The sequence below is a fragment of the Xiphophorus maculatus genome, chromosome 22 (genome assembly GCF_002775205.1).
Source record: "Xiphophorus maculatus strain JP 163 A chromosome 22, X_maculatus-5.0-male, whole genome shotgun sequence".
NCBI classification, from domain to species: domain Eukaryota; kingdom Metazoa; phylum Chordata; class Actinopteri; order Cyprinodontiformes; family Poeciliidae; genus Xiphophorus; species Xiphophorus maculatus.
This window is the reverse complement of record NC_036464.1, coordinates 21,281,486-21,299,922: the sequence shown is the minus strand read 5'-3', so window position 1 is coordinate 21,299,922 and position 18,437 is coordinate 21,281,486. Positions and strand designations below refer to the sequence as shown.

Here is an 18,437-nt window from a genome sequence, read left to right as displayed (position 1 = left end):
ACAGGTGATTTACAAATTTGTTTTCCCCCTAATATGCAAATTAAATCAAATCTCACTATTCTTTAAGAAATTTATCAACCTAAAACATCTTTTATAATTCACTACAAATGGTTATTACTATGAATAAATTGGGATAATCATACAATTTCTTCATTTTCTGTCAGATTCCAAACTAACATCTCCATCAAAGGACCTACAGCACAATTTTCATATGAACTACATCCTTCAGGGGACAAAATTGAAAATTGGAATCAGCAGTTTAAATTGACCCACAAAAAAAAAACAACAACAAATGGGTGCAGAAAGCCTCAAAACGAGCCTTGCATGAACATTTTTGACTGTGCATTGCACCCAAAACAGTGTCCCTTTGTGAGTAGCCTACATTCAATTCAAAAACTCGACAGAAGCTGCAGTTGTTTTAATCTGTTGAAAGGGATGACCCTTAAAAAAAAGAAGAAAAAAGGCCTGAGGGTTAGTGTCGTTTTAACCCCTCACCACAATGTAAATGATCGCAGAAAAAGGCCACTATACACACACACAACACACACACAACACCCCGACTGTAAATCTAGTTTCGCATGCCCTCATTTGGCTAATTCTGTCCCTCGATGTAGGCCAAAGCAGAGGGACAGATGGGAATGTCTCCCTTCCTGTCAAATCACTTACATCTCAAACATGATCTCGTTCAGGTAAATCCCATCCACCAACTCGATGTATTCCGACAATTTACTGCCATCGGTCACTGTCGAGTGCCCAACACTCTTTACCTGTAAAAAAAAAAAAATAAATAAATAAAATGCAAATTAACATAAATAAAAAACAAAACAGTGTGATAATTTTGAGAGTGCATCTGAATATTGAATTGAGGGGGTCCTCCTTACCCAGCAGACCAGAGGCGTGAGCAGGAACTGCTCCAGCAGTGGGGTGAAAACCTCGTTTTCCATATTCTTTTGGTGCCCTTTATTTCAGCTGATATGTGGAGGGAAATATGAGAGAAATCTGCGTTTATTTACACTCCGCTCATGTTGCTTATTCGACCTTTATCTGGGGGGTAAAACAAAGCCAAGAAAAGGGGGTTTCTTTAATAAGGAGGGGGAGAAAAAAAACCCCGTTAATCCTCAATCTTCTTGACACGACCCAGCTGTGTCAGATGCCAATGAAGGGGCTTGGCTTCCTCCCAGAAAAAAAAAAAAAAAAAAGAGACATGGAATCACATTTTTCAAAATTAAAACTTTCAAACCGCGAAGGTATTCTGTGATGTAAGGTCAGCCGGGTTCAGCTAGCTCGACAACAAAAAAAAAAAGCGGTCAAATGCGGCGAACCTGTGCCAGGTAAGCTGTGGACCGTTAGTGGCAGCAGATTTCAGCACACGGGCAATCTAATATTCATCCGAGGCGGTTAATTAAAGGGTACATATCCTGCAGCGAGGCAAAATATACATGTAAAAATCCAGATGTTTAAGGTCCTCCTTTTCGGGTAGTCGGTTCTCTTCTCGTATTTGTCAATAAAATGACTTCCAGACTCGGGCTGCAGTCTGACTCCTTTCAAACGCCGAACACTAACTGAGCTGAAGAGTTGAGAGGATGACTGGAGGACACGAAGAACCGCCTCCCTGGTCGCCAAGCATCTCCCTCCGCCCTCCCTGCTCAAAAGAAAACTAGGGCATGGATCAAAGCATCCTCTCTGTTCAAATTTCCTCTGAGTCATTGCAAGGAATACTTCTTAGTCAACACTTTATCATGCAAGTCATTTTTATTTATTAGGCTCTAGCAGAATGTGTGGAAAGGAAGCAAACCAGCTGTTTTTTTCTAAATCAAAAGCTATGTTTATAATCTCTCCACTGGCATAATTTAGATCTCAATGAATATGCGTTTGCTTATTGCAGTTCTATTTAAGCATGCATAGAGGTCATCCTTATTACCCCCTTTGTCTGCAGCGACCTCGTGCAGTGTGTGAGAAAAGTGCAATGATGCTACTGACACCTGGTGGGTAAACACCGAACTCATACAGTCGTGGACACATGTGTTGCATCCTTGTATGTAGAATAAATGTATATTTTTATTTTAGTAGCATAATCTTACACTGAAAATTTAGGAACTTCTAAATTGTGGAAAACCCTGAGCTTCAGAGTTTTGGTGCCCTGTGTCCACCAAAGAAAACATCATTGTATGTGAGCCGATGCATTGTAGGTTTAATGTCCTCCCCCCAGCCAAAGTTATGAAGTTACTGTATTTGTTGTTCCCCCCAAAATATACAACAACTTCATAGTTTTCAAACACTTGAGAAGTGTTTATGTTCATAAAAATCCCAAGCATATTAAGAGAACTCACATGATATGAGAGGTTTGTTTGTTTGTTTTTTTACATATAAAAACCTTTTCATATGAAACTCTCATATAATTCCTTTCTGCTGCCAGCCTTGGCCCGGTCTCTCCTGAAAAAGAGATTTTGTAATCTCAATGACACATACCTGGTTAAATCGAGGTTACATACATTCACACATTTTTCAGTCACCCTTCAAAACAGCAAATGTTGAAATTCAGCGTACTTATAGGAGACCTCTGATGGTTTGGGGTTTAGTTGGCTAATACCTTAGGCCAGTTCTGGGAATAATTTATGATGCAACCCATGTTTTTCTTACATCAAATGACTACAGGGATCACAGTTAAGCAGTACTTTGAACAAAAAGTAAATGTTTACTACTTTATAAGAATAACCTTCAAATGAAACTTCTAAGGATGGAGCACATTTCATCTCCTATATCTTGTGCTTATTTAACTCTATGGTGAAATTGCACTGTATGTGGGGGAGAGGGGGGTTTCATATTCATAGTTATTTAGCTTAAGACTATCAGTCAAAAATAATCATAATGAATAAAAGAATCAAGTCATGACTAAATTAAGTGGATTTAATTTGGACCTCATACAAGGCTAAACTGTCAGAGACTTCTTGGGATTTGAGACATCTACTTGATGAACGGCTCTGGTTGTGTGAAAAAGGAGCAGAGGTCATGCGGCAAAACTGCCAATTAAAAGGCAATCGCTGATATGGGAATTTGGGAAACAGAGTTTCCCAACTGTGTAGTTTGAATTAAGGTATAAAAGCTCAGCGAAAACTGTCACTTAAAGCAGCCTTTCCGAAGAAATAGTTCTCACTCGCATTCAGAATAGCAGGCAGTGTTGTCCGTGCTTGTGCCTGAGCATGTGCAGTCAGTTGAAATGGTAAACATGCATTGAAAACTAGATATATCCTAATTTCCGATGTTGGATGAAACAATAAAAATAGTAAAGACTTCTTTAACAATGACTTCCTAAATTATTTATACCTCTTTAACTTTTACTTTACGATTTGAAAGTATGTCCCTAAAAGCTGCACACATTTAGACAATTTTCATTTTTGACATCACTTTTCAAACTCATTCACACATTCTCAGTGGCTGATGATTCAGACCTGGACTTTGACAAAATCCTTCTAACACAAGAATACTCATGAACTTAAACCATGCCCATGCTGTTAGTTTAGGGTGGTTTAGTCCTGCTGGTAAGGTAAACGTGAACCTCCACATTTCATATATGACCTTTGACAAATTGCAAGCAGGATTTTGTATGATTTTCATTCAACAACATCTTTCCTCTTGCCATTCTTCCATAAAGGTCAGATTTGTGCAGTGAATGACAAATAGTTGTGGTGTTGTCATATTCTTCTAATTGAGCTGTGGATTTCTGCTAGTTTTTCTCTCTAAATCACCCTAGGGTAAGAGTGTGTGTGTGTGTAGGGGTGAGGGAGTGTGTGTGTGTGTGTGTGTGTGTGTATTCTTCTTTTGCAAGAGGATTAGATTCTATTTACTAACTTGGTGACTTCTGAAGCCAATTGGTCACACACCATTCTATTTGGGAGTTTCAACGTACAGAGCCTAAATTCAAGAACACACCACACTTTTCTGATTTTTATTTGATGTAGATTTTCCAAAATCCTGCATTGCCGTCTTTAAAACTCCCAGTAAAGTCCTGTTTGGATTGGTGTATTACATAAAATCCCAACGAAGTAACCTTAAAACGTAGTTAAAACGTGACAAATTGTGGAAAACTTAAAAGGTTGCAAACACTTTTGCATAAGATATTATAATTTTCCTTGTGTGAAACAAAATCTTTTGAATGTCTGCAAATGAAGTATTTTTTTATTTCACCATATTAAAGTATATATTTAAGTACATTTATTCCCCTCTGCTAGGGCGCCCACACACATATCTTACTAACCCCCATCTCCTTAGCAGACAATTAAATTGTGACGCACCTAATGAAAACCTTTCATCCCTGGTGTCGCTGCAGCTTACCCACACAGCAGCCAGAACACAGTCATTTTCTGCTCTGTCACTGCCGAGGTGCACGGCTTTAAGCTCAGGGGGTTTGTTTGTTATTGTGCGTTAGCGTTTATGTGGGTCTCTGTGGAATTCATCATCATTAACTCTGTACCGAACGGGGCCTTTGTTCCATCCTCGTCAACATCTGTTGCTCACGATGCTTTCCAGGACTTTCCCGAAGCAGCTTCAGCTTTCATCTGATGAATCAGGGAGTTTATAGACCCACCGCCACATTCCTCCCTTGCAGCATGATAGAAGCAGCGCTCACTGCAAGCCCACCGATCTGATTTTGATTTTCCTTCTGCGGCAAATTGAAATGCTCTCACTCTCTTAAAAGTTAGTCTTGTCAATTAAATCCATTATTTCTGGAGCAATGTTGCTTACTGACTAAGAACCCAGATGACCTCAAACCCCTCTCACTGCTGAGATTCTCTTGAGTTGTTTTACAAGAATTTACAAGTCACCACAAGCATTTTTATTTGGAGCTGGTTCTGCACAGCGGCTCTGGCTAATGTCGAGTGGAATTTTCATTTTTCCTGCAGTGACATTTAACCCACAATAATCTTCCCTGCGTACTGTGAGTTCTTGTTTTAGAGTTAAGTAAGGAAGTTCAAAATGTGGCCTGTTGAAACATTATAATTTTATGAGTTTTGAAATATGACTTACTGAAAACATTTTTGCTATGTGAAAAGCTAAGCAAGCACTTACAGCGCCAAAATGTAATGAATAAAACGAAGTAAAAAAAAATTATCTGCCAATAATTAATTGAAGGATATATTAGATACAACATTGAAAATGAAATTATTTAATAAAGAAATCAAATTCAGTTCAAATCATATTATGTAAAAAATTATTTTTTCACCTTTACTTTACAATACAGTACATCATGAATAATTCAAATTACTCAGACTCATCAAGTAAATTCTAACAAGTCCACTTCATACTTAAATAGAAATTGTTTAAAAGACAACATCGTGTAAGTGAATGTAAATTTGAATGTTTCTTAAGGTTGGAAGGTCAACCTGAGGACATTTGTAGACTATTTTTACTGAAATATTAGGAGTATGGCTGTAAAATAATGAACATTTAGGATTGTACTTGAAAATAAAAATCTAAATGTATGACTACACGGTTAGGGAGTCCTGTAAAACAAAAAAACAAAAAACAACCCTGCAGCCGCCACACATATACATTACCCATGGATCCCATTGAGAAAACACAGTTACTAAATTATTTATATGTGTCACTTCAGTGTTTGCTCATAAGGCGACTCTGACATCCACTCTGTCTATATACTGTCATGGGAAATCAACTCTCAGAGGATCCATTCAAAATCAAGATGGATGCTCCCAGTCAGGTCAAGACCGCATAGCAATAGATGGCCATGCACATGAAATATGTTACATTCTGCTAGGACGCTGAGAAATAATGCCACAGCATGAAAATGACTGAAAAGTAATTTATTCCCACCCAAAAATGTATCATTTTATTTCATTTCCTATGTTTTTTAATTGGTTACCAAACTATCAACTATAATCTCTGGATTTAAATCACATTTGAGAGTCATGAGATCAAAAGCTTATGCAATGTTACTGTATCAAATATTATTTTATATTTGGGATTGATATGTGAAAAAATTTAATGTGTGTTGTTACATTTAAATGTTTCAGATTATAAAATAAATCTCAATACCAGAGAAAGAATAAATAAAAAAAGGCAATTTTCAAATGATGATTTTAACTATCAGAGGAAAATAAAACCAATTAACTGTTTGCTGCAAAAACTGTTATCGGGTATTTGCAATAATTGCCTATGAGTCTTATACATTGTTGTGAAGGAGTTTTGTAGTTTGTATACATGTTTTATTTCAGCTAAATTGGTCATGGCTCACTACCAAAATCAGATTGATGCCCAGACTTTGACTAGGCCACCCTAAAATCTTAACTTAGCTTTTTTTCTCTCCCCCAAATCATTCAGATGACTTGCTACTGCTCCACAGACAATAGTCCAGTTCTGAGTGGCTAGATTTTCTGCTTTGAGGCTTTCTGTTAAAGAGAAGAATTCATGGTTCCATTTGCTCTGGTAAGTCATCTGGGCCCTGAAGCAGCAAAACGGCCGCAGATCATGACACTACCACCACCAATATTTTTTTCTGAATTACTGCGTTACTGACATCGCTGATTACAAGTCTGCACATATCCATTTGTTCACCAAATTCTTATAGGAGAGATAATCTCCATGTGCATGTGCAGCTCATTCAACGTTGCAGCCTGAAAACAACAACAAATTCATGCAAACATCCTGAGTGTTGAAGGGGTGAAAACATGCAGACGCTTAAGTTTGCACAGGTCGATGGGCACCTCCACAACCCCCAACCATATATCTGTCATATTTTATTGCCTATTTGTGTCTTTAAGTAAGAGTATTTAGTTTGGTCTCAGCTTCCCACAAAAACATGTAATACTTTTGTGAGGGAAAAGACAGATTTTGATTAATCTGCATACTGAACATTTGATGGGTTCTGTTTCATCAGTTCTGCATGATTGAAATGTGATATCAGTGCCTCCCTAAGCCATAAAAACACACAGCAGAATGATGTGTTCCTACGGTTACTGGTTCTAGTAATTATGGGAACGTGAGCCTGTGTCATGCACTTGTAGGCACTTGAGGGAACCCTCCTATTTTCTCCAGCAATTAGCTGGTGTGTGCATCTGTCTGTGTTTGTGTGTGCATGTTGTCGTGCCTGTAGGTGATCCAGCATGCACAAGAGATGCTGTTAATGCTCATTTGTTGCCATAACAACTGTGAGTGCCCCCCGCTGTAAGCAAGACGGCTCAGTGACTGACTGGAGGCTGTTTGTTGGTAGTTATCTTCTGGAATGGCTGCAACTAGTTCACTAAAAATGACTAATAAACTGAAAGAAATGACTTTTCAGTAGCAGTGCAATGGTTAAAAAAAAAGAAGTTAAAATAACTCTTATAGGTGTTTGATGAAAATTGTTTTTTGGCAATCTGGAACAAAAATAAAAATGTTTTGAATCTTTTTATTAATTTAAAATGTAGGAGAGTAGTCCTTGATGGTATAAACAAGATGTGAACACAAGATTGACATTGAAAATATAAATAAATAAATAAATAAATAAATAAATAAATAAATGTGTGCTGGTGAGCGATGAAAAGAAAGACGTTATTGACATTGAGGCATTGTTATTGTCACCAGCCTGACACCTAGCGGTTAGAAGTTCATCTTGCACCTGTTTGAATTTGCAAGAAACTAGACTGAAAACGAAAGTTTCTTGCAATTAGTTTCTGTTGATTTAAACTGGTTCAAGCTTATTTCGTTCCATTTCACTTAATCTCATTTTAATTATTTAAGGGTTGTTAAACGCAAAAATAACACTAGAAAAAATTGCATTTCCTGCAAAAATTCAGTGTGAATGCTGTAAGCAGATTTGTTGGTGACAATTGCAGAAGCATTTGAGGTCATCTGCAGAAGACTTGCATGAATGTAGGAGATGGACACAGTCAGCAGAAGAAAGCAAAAGCCTACATATAAAATAACTGCTGAAGAGGAGTGAAAATGTTCAGTCAATGCAGACATCCCACCCAAAAACCAGAAAGCTGTGAACACTGTTAGGAAATTGTTAGATCATAGCATATCATAAGGTAAAATTAGGTAAAAAGTTAAAGCTAGCTGAAAATAATGATAAGTGTAGAGGATGTGAGGGAAAGAAAATTTAGAGTATTGATGAATTGTGAAATATATGAGCCTGAAATAGAGAGATTGAGGAAAACAGTAAGATGGACAGGACATGAATGGAATATTTATATTAGTAGCCAAAGGAAACATAGAGGATATTTACACATTAAGTAAAGCATTATTTATTTATCTTCATAATACAAACTTAAAAAATAGGATTTAATGGATGTGAGTTAATGTTATCATTGCTTCTACACACGCATATGCAGTAGGTGGCGGTATGCACCTTAAAGTTATTTGCAATCCTCCATAATAGAAAACGAAGAAGAAGAGGTACGACACGAAACGGAACTGTTGTAATGCGACTACATTTGATGTTACACACATCTATTCTACCGAGCCAATCAGAAGCGGCGATGTCGTTACGTAGTTCCATACATGTGACTGACTGTCATGGCAGCTCCTACCTGTAAACTGTAACTCCTCCTGGCTTCCTTCAGAACCAGCTCTCGCGCTTCGGGATTCTGTAAATATGAGGTATCTAGTTGGACTCGGACGCTCGTTCGCGCGCCTCCATGTCCGTTCATGTCACCAGAGCATTTATAGCAGGAACTCCAACCCACGGAGAGTGGGAGTAGACCTTGGAGAGAAGTGAGTTGACTTTCAGTCTTTCTTTTCTTTCTCATTAGCTGGGACCGAGCTCAGCACGAGTTCTGTTCTCGATTGTGATGAACGAACTGAAGCTGTTGTTTAGTGTCTCTTTATGTTCTTGGTCTTTTGCAGGAAACTTGAAATCTCTTCAGGGAGTTTGGCCAGATTTGCTGATGGGTCTGCTGTAGTACAGGTAGAAAAGAAATGCCAAAATTTACTTTATTTTAATGCATTCATATATATATATATATATATATATATATATATATATATATATATATATATACTGCAGAGTAAACAAATTTTTACACGATTTCTGCCACCTCAAGGGAAGCTTTTCAGTTCCTGGCAAAGATGTTTATTTTTAGTTACTTAAAATAACTAAATCTGATTTGCAGAAGCGTCATATCTCTCTGGGTTATTTTAAAACTATTTAATGTGTCATTTGATAATTGCTAAAAAAAAAAAAACAATGTGCCACCATGTATCAGTTTTCCTGCAAAATGAGATTGTTATTGTGAAGAGGTGCCTTATCGTAGTATTTTTGTGCTTTAGTTTACTATAGTTTGTTATTTAAGTTAATCTAAAAAGTTTAGAAGCTTTAAAGAAAAAAAAACTTTTTATTTAGACTATTATTGTCAATATTATTTCTGCAGATACTATTTAAACCCATGTGCAACAGCACTTGTATAACTAGATCATTTTTCAAACGAGTTATGTTTAAAGTATTTTAAAGAAGCCTGTCTAACTTTGAGAAGGGTGACAGTTTTTCATCCTCACTCTGCAGCTGGGAGACACCTCAGTGATGGTGACCGCCGTCAGCAAAACCAAACCGTCGCTGTCTCAGTTCATGCCACTTGTTGTAAGTTCCCGTCCACTGCAGAGAAATTCCCAACCCTGTGTTGTTGTTGTTGTTGTTTTAATGAATGCGTTTAGCTAGTCATGGTCATTCAGAGGAGTTTTACATAAGGTGGATTTGAGTTTTGGATTTATCTTGGTTAGTGATTGTTATTTCCTTTGACAGGTGGACTACAGGCAGAAAGCAGCTGCTGCGGGTCGAATCCCCACCAACTATTTGAGACGAGAGCTGGGCACTACAGACAATGAAATCCTCACCAGCAGACTCATCGGTGAGCTGGATGTGCCCTCCTTTCATCACGTTTAGATACTTGTGTTCTGTTCCTGCTATTAACCAACTCCACTTTGTTGCTTAGATCGCTCGATAAGGCCACTTTTCCCTCCTGGCTACTTTTATGACACTCAGGTAACTTCAGTTTGAACCTGTTTTATTAATTATTCATTTAAAGCTTTGCACTGATTTCCTTTAGATCAGAAATAACAGTATTCTTTGTTGTTTATCTCTCCTAAAGGTTCTTTGTAACCTGCTTGCAGTTGATGGTGTCAATGATCCAGATGTTCTAGCAATTAATGCAGGTAACCAAAAAAAGAAACAAATCCTGGAAACTCATTATTTCCAAAACAAAACAAAACAAAAAAAACACCTTTCTAAAACTCTGCTTTGTTTCACTAAAGCTTCGGCTGCTCTGGCTCTGTCGGACATCCCTTGGCATGGACCCATAGGTGACAAACCACACAGCAGTTTCTGTCCCGCTCAGATGCTTTAGTTCAACTCCCTCGACATTTCCGGCTGTTACATTACAGTCCTGATGAAGGCCTGCTCTGACTGGGACTGCTTGTGGGTCTGCAGGTGCTGTGAGAGTCGGCATGGTTGATGGAGAGCTGCTGGTCAACCCCACCAGGGCAGAGATGGCGTCCAGCAGTCTGAACCTTATTGTGGCCGGAGCCCCCAGCAGTCAAGTGGGTGAGTTTAAAAAGCCTATCCTAGTGTTCGACAAGATAAAATGAATTAGAAACCGGGGGGAAAAAAAGATCAAACCTCTGGAATATGTAGGTGCATCATGAGTTGATCACAGATGTCAGACTAAAATGGAATCAGATTTAATTATTTGAGGATCTTGTTGCTTTTATAAAGCTAAACTATTTAGCTTATTAAGTTAAATAGTTAGATATTTAGCTTATTTTTAATAATTTGCTGCAGCCTTTGAAGTGAAAACTTTTTAAATGTCCTCCAGGTTAAAAGTGAAAATGTTTAAATTGAGAGAAAGAATAAGACTAGAGCTCATGACGTGCAGCCTGAAAAAAATAGTATGGAATTTAATTAATAAGTCTTTACGTCTGGAATAAGTATAGAAAAAAAACATATAATGTGGTGAAAAAAATCTATTTACAGCTTTTTTTTCCTTTTCTATTACCAAAATATAGGATATTTAAAGCAGTATCTGCCATAAATTTATCCATCATCTCTTCTTGTCCTTTAGTCCATTTATAAATCAATTTATTATCCCTTCCTTTAAGCTCACATTGAAATTTAAAATTTATGCAGAAGAAGGGCATAAACAATGTTTGTCTGGAATAGAACGGATCGTTTTAGCATGAGGAATGTGCAGAATTTCTGTTATGAAATATCGACAATAAAAAAAGTCAACACTCAAACTCAGTAAGCATATCTTTTATCTCAGTAATATAACTATTGGCATATTTTAGGAGTGCATCAATTTCATGTTTCTGGCCAATTACCAATTTTTAAAAAGCAGAAAATAGTTTGTGTTACTTTTTGGAAATTACGGCAGAACTTGCCTGAAATTCCCGCAGCTACTTCTCTTTGCCTACCAATACTCGGCTTTTGATCCAGATGTCTGTTTCCGTCAGTGATGATCGAGGCGTCGGCCGAGAACGTGCTGCAGCAGGACTTCTGCCATGCAATGAAGGTGGGAGTCAAACACACTCAGCAGATCATACTGGCCATCCAGCAGCTGGTGCGGGAGCAGAAGATCACCAAGCGAACGCCGGTGAAGATGTTCTCTGTTCCCACGGAGATGGTGGAACACGTGCGGCAGTAAGATCTAAGATCTAAAGTGAAACAGTCGGTCTGTTTGGAAGCAAAGTGTCTCCGCCAGTGTGAGTCATGATCTGTTTTTCCTTATTCTAGATTATCTGCTGAGAGGATCTATGCTGTTTTTACAGATTATACACATGATAAGGTAGAGCCTGCTATCCCATCCATTTATTATCATCACTGAAATAGCTCAGGCTGCATATGATGATGAAATTTATTATCTTCTCATAATGTCTTTCCTCTCATGTCAGATTTCAAGAGATGAAGCGATCAATAAAGTTCGACTAGAAACCGAGGAAAACATAAAAGGTGGCCAACATTTCATCTTCTTACTAATCTTAATTTCTAACTTCATCATCTTATGTGGTGATTAATGTTTATGTTTAGAAAAATTTCCGCAGGCTGAGCCGTTTGAAGTCATCGAATCGTTCAACGCCGTGAGCAAAGAGGTCTTCCGAAATTTAGTGCTTAATGAATACAAGAGGTTGGTGTTACCTGTATTACTGTAATTTTACATCTCAATGATGCTTTGGGATCTTTATTTATAATGAAAGCTGCTTTTTATTCATGTCAAAGATGCGATGGGAGGGAACTGACGGCTTTAAGGAAGATTTCCTGCGAAATCGACCTCTTCAAGCCACTCCATGGCTCCGCTCTGTTTCAGAGAGGACAAACTCAGGTGTGTAAAAAAAAATAAAAAAACAACATAAAAACAAACAAAAAATAAAATGTGTTTTTACTGTGAATTTTCCTTAACAAATTCACTTAATTTGTTCTGAAAAAATCCTGTGTAGCACTGCTGCAATAAATGACAAACTTATTTTTAAGTGCTTCTTTTTTTTTTTTTTTTACCTATTTTTATGAGACTTTGAAAACAAATGTGTCCACATGTCCAAAAAGTTTGGTTCCATTTTGCAGTGACATACTGTATCTTTTGTTTTAAAATGGCAAAGATGCAACACATCAAATGACAAAGTGTTTTTTGCATGAAAAAGAACAGTTATATAATTTTTTAAATAATAAAAAAAATCTTAATAGACTATTTTTTGTACTTCCTGCAGGTGCTTTCCAGTGTTACATTTGACTCCCTGGAGTCGAGCGTCAAGACGGATATCATCACTACGGCTCTGAGGTGAGACGTTCACCTGCCTGCTGTTCATTTGGTTATTTGTCTAGAAATGAGTACTTCTGTTTAAAAAAAAAGAAGCTGAAGTCAGGCATACTTGGGATGAAATTGTGGTTGTTGAAAATGAGTTGAATGTGTAAATTATGACTACAGACAAAATGTAACAGTTTCTGAAAAGGAAAAAAATAATGTTCAAACTTAGAAATTTCACTATTAAGGTGCTTTAGTATTGCATTTTGTGAAATCTAATGAGAACCTAATTCTCGTTAGATTTTACACAACCTCCAAATAGTCTTAAGCCTTTTTTTTTAATGGAGTCAGACTTTTCTGGTTTATGTAAATGGCCTGTTTAGCATTTTTACACTATATTATGTACATGTGATGTAAAGTACAGTATGTCTATTCTTGGGGGCAATGCAGTTAAAGTTTATATTCATAAAGAAATTGTATAATTTGAATTCAGACAATAAGCAAAGTCCTTTAGACTACAGTTTGCTTTTGATCCGTCTACAAAGTTAGCTGTAAAAATGATCTCCTGTGTGAATAATCAAGCAGGTTAAAATGAAACTGTAATAAATCTTTCTTTTCTGGTTTTGTTCTTCAGTGGCATCAAAGACAAAAACTTCATGCTTCATTATGAAGTGAGTAAAATACTCATTTATTTGTTCATTGGGAGAAATATAGGATCTCTTTTTTCTTTTCTGATCCTCCAACTAATTTTAAAATCCAATTTGTCTGATTCAGTTCCCTCCGTACGCAACGAATGAGACCGGGAAGATGGGAGGACTCAACAGGAGAGAACTCGGACACGGTTCGTTTGCATTGGCTGCTGGTCTTTTTTGTTTCTTTTCTCCATCAGCGTCCTTAACGTTTGTGGTTTTGGTCGTTTTGTTCCTGATTTCTTTGGGCCTGAATTTGAGCAGTCTGCAGTGGGATGCTTCATACTGACCATAAACACTTTTCATAACTGCCTTGATGACCAACAAATTTAATGTTCTTATCCAAAATATAGTCATAGTTTACTGGAAGGAAGTACACTCTTATGACTCCAGAAACGGAAACCATTTAAAGGTATTTTAGTTTGATTAAAGGAGCAATTTGTCCAAACTTAATTATATTTTCTAAAGGTCCACTGGCCTTTTTACTTGTATTTATCTCTATAATTCCTAATAAACATATAAATACAAACTGAAGTAAGTAAATGTTTTTACAGACACAAAATGGCTGTAGGAAAGAAAAAACTGGCAACACGTTGATATGTATTGGCCACAGACTGCGCCCCAGTACTTTATTGCCATTAAATTTCTTGCTTTGTGTGTTTGCAGGCGCTCTTGCTGAGAAGGCTCTGAGGCCCGTCATTCCTAAAGATTTCCCTTTCACCATCAGGGTCACAGCTGAAGTGCTGGAGTCAAACGGTTAGTGCTGTGATGCATTCTGGAAACTGTAATACAGTTTAAAAGAGGTCCTAAAAAGCAAATAACTCCAATTTTCTGGTTTTGATCTCCTTTCAGGATCGTCTTCAATGGCTTCGGCATGTGGAGGCAGCCTGGCTCTCATGGATTCAGGTTCAAGAAGCGGCGAAGCTCTCCACTCTGTTTAGTAGCAAATTTCATTTAGAGTTTAATCATAAATATCTTAACAAAAAAAATACTCGCCAATGTTGCATCATACATTTCATGTCAGTGTTATGCATCACTCAGTTCACAGATCACTCATCTGAATTACAATGATGCCTTTTGAAAAAAAACTTCAATTAATAAATATGTCTTTGCTTTTGCCGGAGTGAGGATAACGATCATTTTCATCTGAATTTATGCAGTCAATACTAAAATATATAGAACTAATTGATGTTCTGGTTACTTTTTGCAGTGATTGTTTGTGCATATAACTAAAACTAAGAGGTTCTTTACTAATTTATGTCCATATTTATGTTACCAGGTGTTCCCATCTCCTCTGCGGTGGCAGGTGTCGCCATCGGTCTCATCTCCAAGGCGAACCCGGAGAAACCAACCGAGATAGAAGACTACAGATTGCTGACAGATATTCTGGTACAATTTTCTGCTTAATTTAGCTTTTAAACAAGATCTTCCAATGTAATAATTTAAAAAAAAAAAAAGTGAATGTTTGCCACTTATGCTTTCCTGAACAGGGAATAGAGGACTATCTGGGAGACATGGACTTCAAGCTGGCAGGAACAAACAAAGGCATCACTGCTTTACAGGTGCTGCATTTTAAACCTGCCCAGCTCTGTCTGAAAATACATAAATGCATCTCGTTTTTCAGACAAATATTTGTTATGTTGGAGTTTCAATGTAAATCTAAATAATCCCTTATTTAAGATTGGAAAAAGCTTTAAATGAATACATGCAATTAAAGTGAATTGACATTATGCAACATGGCAGCTGCTAACAATAAATGTCTCAATGGTGATTTAAGTTAATTTCTTTTCTTTTCCTTCAAGGCTGATGTGAAGATTCCAGGTTTACCTCTAAAGGTGGTCATGGAGGCGATTCAGCAGGCTACAGGTATACAAGTCCCTATAGAAAGTCAAGATTACTTTACTAAAATGTAAATGTACCACCATTTTTGATTGAATGTTCTTCTGTTTCAGTGGCAAAGAGGGAAATATTGGGCATTATGAACAAATGTATAGCAAAACCCAGAGAGAACAGGAAGGAGAACGGACCTGTTGTTGGTAGGTTAGAAAAATCAGGCAGTTTGAAACCTGTTAAAATAAGTTTGTTGGTATGTTAGACTTATGTTTCGTTGTTTTGTTTTTTTTTGTCTCAGAAAATGTCCAGGTGCCTGTGTCTAGGAGAGGTCGCTTTGTTGGTCCGGGAGGATATAACCTTCGCAGAATTCAGGCTCAGACAGGTACTGTTCAAGTAATGAGGTCGTGTCCGGAAGATGTAGGAATGCAGAGCCTCAAAAACGTTTTTCCACTTTAGTTTTGTTAGAATAGCAGATTATAGTGTATTTTACTGGGTTTTCATGTAGCAGAGCAGCAGATTGTAGAGCATGATTGAAGTAGAAATAAAATGAAACATGTTTTGTTTTTTTATAATTTGAAAAATGCTGTCAGAAAATGTGAATGTGTGACATGCATTTGTATTCATTTACTCTGATACCGCTAAATGAAAAATTAGGCTTGGTGAAAACATTGATAGAGCTGAATAAAAGGTAATATCAGAAGAATAGCTGAGGCTCATCCTCCACATTTGGATCCAATCCAAATAAAACACACAGAGGTTTGTGGTTGTAAAGTGTCCCAATAAGGAAAAGTTCAGGGGAAAATAAACTTTTGAAAAGTACATGGAATTACTACAGACTTTTAGCAGAATATAAATAGTATACATTTCCTCCCCCGGCCCCAATCAAGGCGTTACAATAAGCCAGATGGACGAGGAGACTTTTTCTGTGTTCGCCCCGACACCTGGAGCGATGAACGAAGCCCAAGACTTCATCAAAGACATCTGCAAAGACGATGTGAGTCCTCACCTGCTTTTACAACAGATTCTCTGGCTGGATCTGTCACCTTCCTGAACTTGGCCACTCTGTCTTGAACATTTCTAGAGTTATGGCTTTCTATTGATTTATGAAGCATCTTAATGTTGGCATTTGTGTCTTTGTTTGGCAGCAAGAACAGCAGCTGGAGTTTGGAGCTATCTACACTGCCACAATCTCAGAAATAAGGTGTGGAAACACTGCAATACCGTAATAATAGATGTTAGCAGCTTTGCTAAGGCAGCACTGGTAGAAATATGTTAAAAGTTTTAATTTCTCAATATAAACTCATTGACATAATTGTCAACTACTTCAATTTTACAGACTCAAAAGGCCAATTGCTGAAAAAAACAACATATTCAAAGCCATAATTAAGCCAAAACTGTACAAAATATAAACACATTTGCATTTGAAATTAAAACACCTTTGTCTGTAAATATGTTTTACCCTAAACTTTTCAAGTGGCACAGTTTTAGCTTCACTTTGTTCAAATTCAATAAAGTAATAAAGGTGATAAAATATTTGTATTGTTTAAAGAAAGAACTGAATCATTAGTTGTTTTTTTTTCATCTTTCAATGTATTCCTAATATTTTATGTATAAAAAAGCTTAAGCGGTTAAATGAAACATCTGTAGAATGTGCCAGTTTGTTTTTCCGATTAATTGTCAGAAATTTTCCTTCCAGGAAGAGTTGTGGCCAAAATCATATTAAACTCTGTGTAATTGGGAATAAGGTGTTAGTGATATGAAGGGAGACGAGTGAATGCTTTTGGGAATATACAATTCCAGTTGTTTTACACTTAAATTATTGCCTTGAGTGCAGACGTTGGCAAGTTTACCTGAGTGGCTGTTACATTGTATCAATAAAATTCAGCACCACCATCTTGAAAGCCATGTTCTCTTGTATTTCCCATTTTGTGAGGCACCCTGTTGTTACTGGAGTGGCAGGAATCAGAGATGTTTGAAGACAAAGTTAACTTTTACGGTGCACTGCAACTCCTGAATTATTATATAGGGACTAATGGCTTTTCCTTTCTTCTGAAGGGACGTTGGTGTTATGGTGAAACTTTATCCTAACATGACTCCAGTCCTGCTGCACAATTCCCAGTTGGATCACAAACGAGTCAGTACATTTGCGTCTATTTAAGTTTAATCAAGGTTTGAGTACAGATTGTAATTTAATGAATCCCTTGTTTTAGATTAAACATCCCAGTGCTTTAGGCTTAGAGGTGGGACAGGAGATACAGGTAGGTGTTTATAAAACTGGTTGTTTCTTGATTTCATTCTCTACTGTAATGTAATGTTTAATTTGTGTTGTGATGACAGGTAAAGTACTTTGGTCGAGATCCAACAGACGGAAGAATGAGGCTGTCCCGGAAGGTGCTTCACTCCCCTGCTGCAACCGTTGTCAAGACACTGAGTGAGAAGCAGAGCATCTCCATGGGCGCCAGCAGCATCCACAGGGACATCAGCGATTCATGATCGGGTGCCACAGCAGGCTTTGCCTGACAAAAAGGGATTCACTCTGTGGCGATGTCTTTAGGGCAAAGACTTGACGGAGAAGGCTGCCAGAGGGAGATGTTTTTGTGAACTGAAAAAGCAGACGTGAAGATGACAGAGATGCTGTTAGACGAAACAAGTAACCTGGTGGCAATCTGCCTTAGGAGCACAAAGTGAGAGAGAAAGTAGCTGTCGTCTTGGTACTGATCCTTTTTTATGTCGTCTCAGTGCATGAAACGGTTTGGAGATCTGTTCACCACATCCCAGATCAACTCCGCTTTTATTACTCACACCTGAGTTACAGTACTGGCTCTTTTTGATCTGCAGCTCCATATTTAATATCTACGCGTTTATAATGTGCACTGACAGACTGCCGGGATCAAAATATGGACACAATAATGCGGAAGACATAGCCAAGACATTTGTCTTCTGTTATGTTTGTAGTTTGTAAGTGATCTGTAAATAAAAGAATTTCAGGTTCTTTTATAGTATATTTGTTGTGATTTCTTGTTTATTTTTATTAGTATTTTATTGCGTTTAATAAAATAGTAGCTTCACAAAAAGTGAGACAAATATTCAAACACAAATTGTGTTAATACAGAAAATGGTGCTAAGAAATACATTGTAATAAAAGTTTGTTACATTACAATAAAATAAACTGAAATTAGCATAGAGCACAAAA

The 18,437-nt window shown here is 37.3% G+C and overlaps 2 protein-coding genes across 10 annotated transcripts in view; one reads left to right on the top strand and one right to left on the bottom strand.

Moving 5' to 3' along the window:
- ccdc88a (coiled-coil domain containing 88A) overlaps positions 1–1,590 on the bottom strand; it is a 62,753-nt gene extending 61,163 nt beyond the window's left edge. For 7 of the 9 annotated variants that reach the window (XR_002752057.1, XM_023327175.1, XM_023327169.1 and 4 more), the window contains exons 1-2: positions 882–1,590; positions 667–767 (exon numbers count right to left, since the gene is read on the bottom strand). Coding sequence is in view for 8 of the 9 variants with exons in the window: in XM_023327175.1 (XP_023182943.1) it covers positions 667–767; positions 882–944 (164 nt within the window). In the remaining variant the exon portion in view is untranslated. The remainder of the gene's footprint in view (positions 1–666; positions 768–881) is intronic. The other 2 variants (XM_023327173.1, XM_023327174.1) reach the window with 1 other exon arrangement.
- Positions 1,591–8,477: 6,887 nt separating this feature from the next.
- Positions 8,478–18,236, top strand: pnpt1 (polyribonucleotide nucleotidyltransferase 1). Its single transcript, XM_005807853.3, has 28 exons — positions 8,478–8,709; positions 8,842–8,902; positions 9,497–9,571; positions 9,734–9,839; positions 9,924–9,973; positions 10,080–10,143; positions 10,243–10,290; positions 10,418–10,531; positions 11,440–11,626; positions 11,720–11,771; positions 11,878–11,935; positions 12,014–12,110; positions 12,203–12,305; positions 12,688–12,758; positions 13,357–13,393; positions 13,497–13,563; positions 14,078–14,167; positions 14,264–14,317; positions 14,691–14,800; positions 14,902–14,973; positions 15,214–15,277; positions 15,364–15,447; positions 15,543–15,626; positions 16,132–16,238; positions 16,390–16,445; positions 17,300–17,378; positions 17,455–17,502; positions 17,582–18,236. The coding sequence occupies exons 1-28, from the start codon at positions 8,591–8,593 to the stop codon at positions 17,735–17,737; spliced, it is 2,313 nt and encodes a 770-aa protein (XP_005807910.3). The 5' UTR covers positions 8,478–8,590; the 3' UTR covers positions 17,738–18,236.
- Positions 18,237–18,437: the final 201 nt, after the last annotated feature.

Coding starts and splice junctions, on each gene's coding strand:
- pnpt1 (XM_005807853.3), top strand. CDS start 8,591: ATGAGGTATCTAGTTGGACTCGGACGCTCGTTCGCGCGCCTCCATGTC. Junction 9,840..9,923: donor CCTCACCAGCAGACTCATCG/GTGAGCTGGATG, acceptor TTTGTTGCTTAG/ATCGCTCGATAAGGCCACTT. Junction 10,144..10,242: donor TGTTCTAGCAATTAATGCAG/GTAACCAAAAAA, acceptor GTTTCACTAAAG/CTTCGGCTGCTCTGGCTCTG.